This window comes from Pholis gunnellus (genome assembly GCF_910591455.1).
Source record: "Pholis gunnellus genome assembly, chromosome: 6".
Classification (NCBI taxonomy): domain Eukaryota; kingdom Metazoa; phylum Chordata; class Actinopteri; order Perciformes; family Pholidae; genus Pholis; species Pholis gunnellus.
Window position 1 is genome coordinate 27,320,449 of NC_136532.1, and position 10,270 is coordinate 27,330,718.

Below are 10,270 nucleotides of genomic sequence, written 5' to 3' on the forward strand. Positions count from 1 at the left end.
ACGAAGTTCCTCTTTGAGTTTTAAACTTCAAATCACTAATTTAATTTAGTTTGTAGCTACTGAGATCATAGAAAGTACTTTACACACAAACACAGAGACAGATTTACAAATAACTGGTGCAACCTTTACTCTGCATCTCGTCTCACAGACGGTGATATTTGTCCGTAATTTAAAAGAAGCTAATGTCAGTTAATGTAACTTTAAGCTTCATTCTTCTGCAGCATTCACTCCGTTTGTCTTGGTTCTTCGGCTCGTGTTGCAGAAATCATCTCATTGGCTGCAAGAAACCAAAGAAGAAAGTAAAAGCATTGAGAGAAGTGTTGATCATCAGAGACGGACAGACGATAGATCCCAGGTAGAAACACACACCTGTCAATCAGCAACACTCCGTATGTCTTTGCAAAAATAGAAAAAGGTGCAATAAGCCTCAAATATTAGTAATAATGAATGAACTCACGATGTGGTGGTGCATCCGGAGACGTGAGCGGCGGTGCCGGAGTACTGGACGTCACAGCGGACGATGTTGTTGTTGAAGTTGGACTCCGGGACCTTCTGCTGAGGATTCACCGTCACCTGCCGGGACAAAGTCAGCGTCACCGGGACGCCAAGGTCACCTCTCCATCAGTTTGGTCTCATTCTATTTCTGATCATCAACACTCTCTTCTGACCATTGGTTCCTCGAGTAGATTTAAATCTCTAAGACTATAAATAAATAAGCTGGGTTCCAAATTGCATACTTTTTAAAAAAACGTTTACTACACACTGCAGCTGCCCTTACAGTATGTACTGCATGCGGATTCAACTAGGATATACTACTTCCTTATACGACGGTTCGTATGATATATTATGGAACATTTTTCATTTTCATCGTGTGTTTTCCTACTAAAACCAGCAACACGTGTCAATTTCTGCTCGTTACATGAATACAGTCTTTTCAAAATAAACTCCCGTCTTCACAGGAAACTACTCAGTTTGGTTTAGGAAACTAAACTACTTGAGTTAGGAAAAGATCGTTGTTTGGGTTTAAAAACAAATACGGAAGTGCGATTACTGAAGGAGGCGAGTTAAATAAATCAACGTTGACTTCTCATTTCACACGGGGAACAGACAGCGGGCTGCTATCTCATCTGAACGCTGGATGAGATTAGCCTTCCTCAAAACCACAGACTGCATATGAGAAGTGGACGTAGTCATCATGACGTTACTCAAACAAGAGGAAATGCGTCTCTTGGGGACTATTTTCAGCGGCGGACTGATCCACATGTGATGCTCTCGTGAGTAATGGAAAAAATACATAGAATAGCTTAAAACCCAAAATGTGTTTTAGAGGGGAATGTAACAAAAACACAGGACATCATTTCCCCAGAAGACCTTGAGGACGTATTTTCCAGGAGAGACGTCGGTGATGTCGATCCACTGACAGTCGATGTCAGCGTTGTAGGTGTCATAGCAACCTGGACTCAAGCCCTGAACACACACACACACACACACACACACACACACACACACACACACACACACACACACACACACACACACACACACACACATTAAACATTATAATATCTTAAAGTTCACAATCTTATTTCAGTTATTTCTTTTTTCTGTGCGTTTCTGATTGATCGTTCCTGTTTTTGGTCTCAGCCAGTGGTGGAATGTAACTAAGTACATTTACCAAAGTACTGCACTTAAGTACACGTTTCTAAGTGTCAGTAGTACTTTACTTGAGTAGACCTATTTCCTGTTAGTATACACTGTGTGTGTGTGTGTGTGTGTGTGTGTGTGTACCTGAGTGTGGGAGGTGCAGGCGTAGCGGCGGTGGTACCCCGGGTCACAGGAAGTGTCCTCCAGACAGAAGCTGGCCTTGTGACCTTCGGCTACTTGTGTCTGAGTGTCGGCGTCCAGCAGCTCGTACAGACTGAACTCGTCCATGCTGTGGAAGTGTCTGACAACAACAACAACAACAACAACAACAACAAGAGGTCATCCATCGGGTCACTCTGCACAGACGTGAAGGAGGAGGAGCTACGTACTGGTGACAGCTGTGCCACTCCCACGAATATCGAGGTTTACTGGGCAGGAAGTCGGCTGTTCCCTGATTCTTCACCCGCTGAGGGAACCGCAGCAACACTCTGGTGTCGTAGTCACTGGAGGACGAGGAGGAGCTGGAGGAAGAGGAGGAGGAGGAGGAGGAGGGGAGAGAAGAAGATGGAGGAGGGAGGAGAGGTGACAAAGAGAAGAGAAGAGGAGAAGAGACAAGGAGGATGAGGAAAGAGGAGAGATGACAAAGAGAGGAGGAGGAGACAATTAGGGAACAGGAGGAGGAAGAGGGGAGGAGAGAAGGAGGAGACAAGAAGGGAAGAGGAGGGGAGGAGACAAGAAAGGAGACACAAAATATAAATTACGAGCAACTTTAAATATTTGTATATCAGCTGGACCTGAATGTAACCAAATGTAAAAACCTAAATAAAATATTAAAATATTAAAGTATTAAAGTAATAAAGTATCAGTGGTCTGAGGTTATATGTGTTTTATTAAAGTCCACTGATTGATTGGAGTGATGTCATTAAGAAGTGTGCTGTTGTCTTACGAGGCGAGGCAGTTCTCCTCAGCAGCGCAGTGGAGGTTGTACATCGACATCCTCTGGATGTAGGTTCCGGTCTGGATGTAGTACGGATCAGGAACCAGATCAGGGAGACCTAAGACCAGCAACACGTTCAGATTCATATTTAAACAGTTTTCAAAGAGACACAAAACAACTACAAAGAGACACAAAACAACTACAAAGAGACACAAAACAACTACAAAGAGACACAAAATGCTATGAAGTCTGTGTGAGGTGTGTGTGTGTGTGTGTGTGTGTGTGTGTGTGTGTGTGTGGGGGGGGGGGGGGGGGCATTATTGCCTCAAAATCCGACTTTAAATGGAGAATAAACTATGAATGAAGATAAACTTTTTACTGATTATTAAATATTGTTTAGATTACAATAATTAAAGTAAGGTGTATTTACAGCGACGCGTTGATGACTAATATTAAATCAAAGTGACGTTGGTTTGGTTCATCCTGTGGAGATCACAAACATTCAGAGAGGACAGGTTTGTCTCGGACCGTGCTGGTGGTAGCTGGTTCCGTATCCGTGCCGGTGCTGGGTCCTGGGTCTGGGTCTGTAGTACGAGTTGTAGTAGTTGTAATAGGGGTTATAGTTAGAAGACTTGTACGGGTTGTACGGATCGTCTCCGACCATCATGTCCTCCCGTCTGACCGGGGCAGAGTCTCCGTGGCTCCCGGGCGTCGGGTGCCGCTGTTGACGCATCGCCGCGCGCAATTGCGCAGTGTCGCTGGCGGCGGGGACCCGCGGGGAGCCCCGGGACGCGACCGGGACGGTGTCGTTGGCGCTGCTGAGGACGACCACCGGGTTACCGCGGCGGGGCGACCCAGCTTGCCTCCTGCCGGACGGCCGGTACTGAGAGCCGCGGCTCAGGATGCTAAAAACCTGCCCGTTGTGTTGCCATGTCAACCCCCGCCGGAGCGCATCCTCTCCATCACCCGCAGCCTCCTGAGCGCGAGCCCCGTCCAGAAACCCACAGAGGAAACATAGATGTGAAAGAGACAGCAGCGAGAGCTCCTTCATGATCCCAAATAAATGTGTTTTTAATGAAGACGTGTTCCACACGCGCAGCCTGAAGAGTTCCTCTCAAGTGATGAAGCTCAGCAGCTACAAGGCTACTGCTGAGGGAGGGAGGAAGGAGGGAAGGAGGGAGGGAGAGAGAGAGAGGGGGTAGGGCAGGTTTTGACTCATTTGACGACCTTGAACCTTTAAATCAGTACAAACAGAAGAAAGAAGTGATTCATTTCTGTGTCATCGGTGCATGAAATGAAACTTTTCAAAATGCTCAAAAGAAACACGTATGAAGGTGAAAGCTAATGAATAAAAGTGTGTTTTAAAGTGATTTTATGACACGAGAAACACTGATTCGGCCTCTCAGGGATTTTAAGAAAGGATGTTTAAAAGACAAGAAGCCGACACAGCAAAACATCGATCCTTTCAGACGAACCTGAAAACTGGATCATCTTAAATAAATGCACCACTGCAGCAGCTGCTGAGGCTTTTGTTTTGTATTTTCCAGACTTCACACAATTACATAAAAAAATACAGTTTACACTTCAGTCGAAGCAAAACACATGAAACATTTGAATCAAATGCAACAGCTGCGGTGTAAATAGGACTTCTACATAGCTAAATGTGCTAACAACAGCTGTGTGGTCCTTTAAATCCTCATCATGCTGCTCTAGATAAGACTGAAGCTAAAGCAGCTATTTTCTTATAAAATACAATATAAGTTCTGACCCTTTGTTTTCTGCCCACAGAGGTATAATCAGAGTAACTTCTGTCTAATTACCTCTGTGGTCAGAGCAGTGAAGACCTGTCCGAACATCTAGAGGGATTAAAAAAAGGCTTGTCAGGGTACCAAGAGGTTGAACCTGTTTAATGTGTTCCAGTTACTTCAGGTTATTCATTACATCTTTACAGCAGCTACTGTACATGGACTTGTTCCGCGGTACAGTACGATCCATTCAAGCTGCTTTTGTTTGGTTTTATTGGAGAATAACCCCCCACTGAGCGCTCAGGATGCCTTCAAACAGAGAGCTTTCTGTAAAACACACAACCTGCCACCCACATGCTGCACATACACACACACACATGCACACACACACGCACACACACACGCACACACACACACGCACACACACACACACACACACACACACCCTTCAACTCGTAGGCTCTTCACTCAGGTTATGTTCCCAAACGTCACTTCAAATGAGTTAACAGTAAGCTACAGAACTTCATGTCCCACACGTTCTCATTCACTTTCAGAATAAACTTCCATCTTCACAGTAAACGTGCAGTTTCTACTCATTACAAGTTCAGTGTCTTTTTAAAATAAACGTACGTATCTTCCCAGGATGTTAGGTTTAGGCTACAAAACCACTTAGCCAGTCAAGTTAACCTCAACCGCGCTCTTATAACTCATAAGAGCAACTAATCCAAGTCACATGAGGACGCTAATGACTCGCGTGACTAACCCATCCACCTCCCCTCTAACCCGGCCATGAAGGGTTAATGTTAACCCGAACTTAACCAAGGTTTGTTGACTTAACCTAAGAACATCTCTGACAGAAGCAAACTTCTCATTTCACCAGTGTAGCATGAAAGTGAAATGACTCGGCTAGCTAGCTAACCAGCCAGCTGCTAAATGAGTGAGCTAGAAGAAAAACGTAACGCTTCAACCACAGACTCGTTCCAGATGAGTGACAACTTTGTTCGACTCATTTTCTGTCTCCGGTGTAGCATTAAAGTAAGCAAGCTAGCTAACCAGCCAGCCGCTACATGAGTGAAATGCAACAACTTCATCATTATTGATGCCCGGGGGGGGGGGGGGGGGGGGGGGGGGGGGAATGTGTATGCTTCAGTTGCTCTTATATAAGCATGGAGAAATAAAAGCAAAAATATAAATAAAGGAATTTGCTAAATAAAATGTACATTTTGTACATAATGCTACACTATTACATTACAGTCATTTAGCAGACGCTTTCACCCAAAGTAAATGTACGATGCTATTGCCAGATAATCCACCATTCGCACCACAGTGATGCGGGTCTAGGTGGAGCACTCTTGGGGGGGAAAGCGTTGGTGAACATGCTAAATATTAGCACGTTAGCATTGTCATTGTGAGGATCCTTGCATGTTGACGCTAGTGTTTAGCTCAAAGCACCAAAATGAGTCCAGCCTCATAGAGCCGTTAGCATGGCTGTGGTCTAAATGCTGATTAATTCAATTAAAGACTTCTGTTAAGTGTATCCAGGGTGCAGATCTGGAGCGAGATTTATTTTTAGACAAAATTATTTGAACAACTTCTCTATGAGAGGAAAAAAAGACAAACTTAGATGTCAGGAACCAGTCCAGCTTAATGTACAGGACATGCACTTTACTGAAGCATAGTTTGTATCCACAGTTCTGTAATGAACCTCTGCATTGTTCCCTGAGGGAACATCAGGAGCCTCTGTTAACTACCAGCTGCTTCATCCATCGTGATGACTGAAATTTTATTTGCTCATCCGTCATTGCTTTTATCGAGCTCGGAGAAGGAAAGTACACATTTTCAATTTACTGCAAAAAACACAACACAAACTCAAGATATCAATCAGTACTTTGTGTGCAAAATATCTTTATTATCGCCAACTCGGTTTAGTAATTAATTCCCTTGAACTAATGAAAAGTCCTCTGAAATTACTGAATTATCTTAATTGACAGTTACATCAACCTATAAATGAGAGACCTTTTTGACGTCTAAGCTACACTAACCAAGTCCTGACTGTATTCTAGCGAATAACCGCAGTTTGGGAAATGTTGAATTTTCCCTTTAAGCCTTGAAAATTGACATTAGCTTTTGGGATGCCCACGAAATATTTGTATTGACCGATACAGTGGGAGCTTCTCAATGTCATCATCTAGTGGCCGTTAGTGGAACTGCAGATTTAAACCATCAATTGGCTTCCACATTCAGCTGTGGTGATTTTCATTTGTGAGGACTTTTCCTAGCTGAGTTTATTTGTTCTCAGTTCCTGTTCCTTTGAGACCGTTTAACAGGAAACAAAGCAAATGTAGATACTGCTGAGTCCTTTAAATTAAATTCAGTCAATGATGACACCGGGTTACGCTTGTGTTCTGTGTTGCACGAGAAATTGTAACGCTGCATTGTCTCAGCAGCAGCTAGCAGCGAGCTAGCTCACAGCAGCAGCCACACGTGTGCATGGTTAAACCGATTCCGTCATGTTAAAGGGAAAAAGTGAACAGCTTCTTTTTTTTTTTTACGACATTTGTGTAAAGATCAAAGGCAGGTGGACTTTATCGCAGCGCTCTGCACTTCCCTTTCAGGAACCCAAAAAAGACGGCCGCTGCTGTTTCCAATGAGAAGCAGGTGTCGGCCCGACCCGAGCGCTTTAAGCGGCTTCATAATGAGGGCCGGCCGCCTGCAGGGGCCTCCTGCACACAGGACACATAAAGAGCCATGGAAACACAATAGCACTGCCTACCAGCACCGACAACATCATCAACACACTCAGTGTGCGAGTGTGTGTAGAAGCCAATGCAAGGAAACTATACGATAAAGTTCATTGTTAGTTTAAGAGGGGCAGTGTGAGCATCAATGTATGTATGTTTGTAAAGAAGGCTACCATCCACAAAACATATCGGCAGCCATTTAAAGGGGTCATCCACATTTATTTTCTGCCCTCAAATCCATTGTTGTCAATGGAAAGCGCGCTCAGAATCGAGAATATTTGACTTGCTTCACCTTTTCCATCGAAGGACGTCACAGCATCCGGTTGAAAGGTGAGCCAGTCACAGACAAAACAGTAAAGCTGTGAATCCATTGATCTTTGGTTGGTTTAGCCCAGGGGCCGGCAACCCGCGGCTCCGGAGCCGCATGCGGCTCTTTGGCCCCTTTGCTGCGGCTCCCTGAGGCTACATCCACACGAATACGTTTTAATACGAGTTTTAACAAACAAAAACTATCTGCGCCCACACGCCGTTTCAGCATTGTTCAGCATGATCTCCGTCCAGACTCAAACGCCTGATAACAAACATCACGTGACTATTCCCGTACACTGGGCATGCAGTGGCTGCCGGTCCTACTGGTTTCAAACCTACTGGTTTCTCTTCCGTGCCTGTGTTGTGTTCGTGTAACAGCAGCAGCTGTTTTCTGCCTCTGTTGCCAGATTCGTCACACATTCACAAACATATTGCTGGAGATCTCTAAACCACATCTCATCTATATTGCAGGGATTACAATTGTATAAGTGAGCACTACATCACAGCCACGTATGAAGAAATACAAAGATCGCATCAACCTGGATTCCAACTCTGTCGAGCAAAATAGTAAAATATTCAAAAGCATCCGTGCTACGCGATCCGCCACTTGGATCTTACGTCGTGAAGAGTCTTTCCTTGTAGTTGGCTGATCATGACTTGAAACTAGAGATTGAGACCATAAACTCATGTTTACAATGTTTACTGAGGTAATAAATCAAGAGAGAAGTAGAGTCATTTTCTCATAGACTTCTATACAACCAGAGGAGTCGCCCCCTGGTGGACACTAGAGAGAATGCAGCTTTAACACGTGAAGCTTTGGCTTCACTCTCACTGCCTGGTTAAAACAACCACGGAAGTAGTGTTACTGAAGTAGGCAAGTTATGTGACAAATAAATCAACGTCGATTCTCACATGGGGTTCGAACAGCGGCCCCTCAGTGGCCTGATCCACTTATGTGTGTGTTTTTGCAGTCTTTATACTTCCTCGTTCATGATTATGTGGATAACATACAGAATTATTTCTTGGGATGTCTATGAATTACAGTACATTATATTTTGAAGGTTTAGCTACGAATGCTGGATGAGACCAGACTGACTTTTCAAACTCAATGGCCAAATCCTCACCCAGACTTTTTGTGAAAGACCTAAATAAAGGATAAAAACAGAGGGGGTTCTGGGATGTAGGTTCTGCAGACAGTTTGAGTAAAGACTTAAAGAATGCAACCCTTCCTCTGTATCAGTTACATATAACATTTCAATGCAAGCGTGACTAGTCACCTCATCCATCCATCTGCAGAACAGCTCATTCCTGCCTGTAAAGCAGTTGTAGCAGAAGCCAGACTCATTAAAACCACAACAAAACCTGAATCCGCATCAGCCAGCGGACCCCTGGCCTCCACACACCTTCCATTAAACATCAGAGAGAGGAGGCTCACATTTCTGTTCCTGTTTCGCTGTGTATCACCCGTCAATCAGTCGACGTGGAGGAAAGAGCTGCAAGTTTTTAGCCGCTTGTGTTTGGTGCTCTTCTCTGTTCAGTCTTGGTGCAATGATTACTATCCAGTTTCTTTTTTAAACCTTTAATGTTCGAGACATCCTCGCCTGCAACCTGCTCACCTCATTTTGTCCTTGTGTGACCAGATGTTGCTATGGTGATGGAGACCAGCTTCCTTCCTCAAAAACCGGCATGAAATTGACGGCTCGTAAAAACACCACGAGCACCAACATCAGAAGTAAATGTTCTAAACTGATGAAAACATTGTTCACATGACTTGCTGTGGCTGAATCTGAAAAGGTTCTGATGCGTCTTTGCCAGCAGTTAAAAAGGTGTTTCGTCAGGTTTCTCTCACCTCTTTGTGAAAAACAGGCCGCTCGACCAGATGAAGTGCTGCTGAAGAGTCACACACACAGGAGGAGGAGGAGTCATCGCTTATCAATCAACACACCTGAAGTTGATTTGAGACACTAAACAAAGGCAGTGTGAGAGAACATCAAAAGGACATAAAAGAACCTTCATTTATATTTTCTGACTATTTCATGAACTGCTGTGAGACTGTGTAGGTCTGAAAAGAGGGACAGAGGGGAAGACTTTGTGACATGCTCAGCTGCTAACAGCTATACCATGGGGAACATGTCTCTACGGCCAAAACATGGCCGAAGATCTCCAGCTTTATTCCTATATAGTATATATAGGAATATAGTAAAACTAAATTGTTTCTCCATGGATCCGTTTTCTCTGTATCTCCATCTTACTAACAACAGAGAGTGTTGTAGTGGTGGAAAGTCACGCATGGGTACAGAAGATGTCCAGAGCCTGCTGTAAGTCGATTCACACTAAACCACCATCATCAGGTCATTGTAGTCATGATTCTATCCTTGTCTCTGAAAACGTAAATCTGTCCCTTCATGTGTTCATATTCGGACCTCTGGACTCTCCTCGGTCACTCAGGATGCATTTGTGGACGTGATGTGAGTTCACACCGAAGAGATACAAAATAAACCGACCAAACTTCCTCCTCTCTCTCCTCCAGGAGGACAACAGCAGCACCAACGATTACAGCCAGGTTGGGTTTGGCTGGTCCTCTTCTGGCATCACTCCACTGAAAAAAAAAACACTTTTTGTCACATCAAACGGTCGGGATGAGAGTCGGTACCTCTGAGTTGCGGCCAAAATAACGAGTATCCTTCGTAGGGTGACCCGGGCCCGGCCTTAGAGATGGGGAGAGGAGCTCAGAGTAGAGACACTGATCCTTTAGGTTGAAAGGGACCAGCTGAGGTGGTTCATCATCTGGATCAGGATCTTCCTGGACGCCTCCCTTTAGAGGGTTCGTTCAATGGGTAAGAGGCCCTGAACACGCTAGAGGGAATATATATCTCGTCATGGCCTGGGAATGC

General features: G+C 44.5%; 1 protein-coding gene across 1 annotated transcript; it reads right to left on the reverse strand.

The window, feature by feature from the left end:
* Positions 1-162: 162 nt before the first annotated feature.
* On the reverse strand, positions 163-3,632 carry lox (lysyl oxidase; the record flags this gene model as incomplete). The annotated part of the gene is made up of 7 exons (XM_079161092.1): positions 163-277; positions 458-573; positions 1,372-1,467; positions 1,789-1,945; positions 2,034-2,165; positions 2,591-2,699; positions 3,110-3,632. The coding sequence occupies 7 exons, from the start codon at positions 3,630-3,632 to the stop codon at positions 271-273; spliced, it is 1,140 nt and encodes a 379-aa protein (XP_079017218.1). The 3' UTR covers positions 163-270.
* Between the last annotated feature and the right edge of the window lie 6,638 nt (positions 3,633-10,270).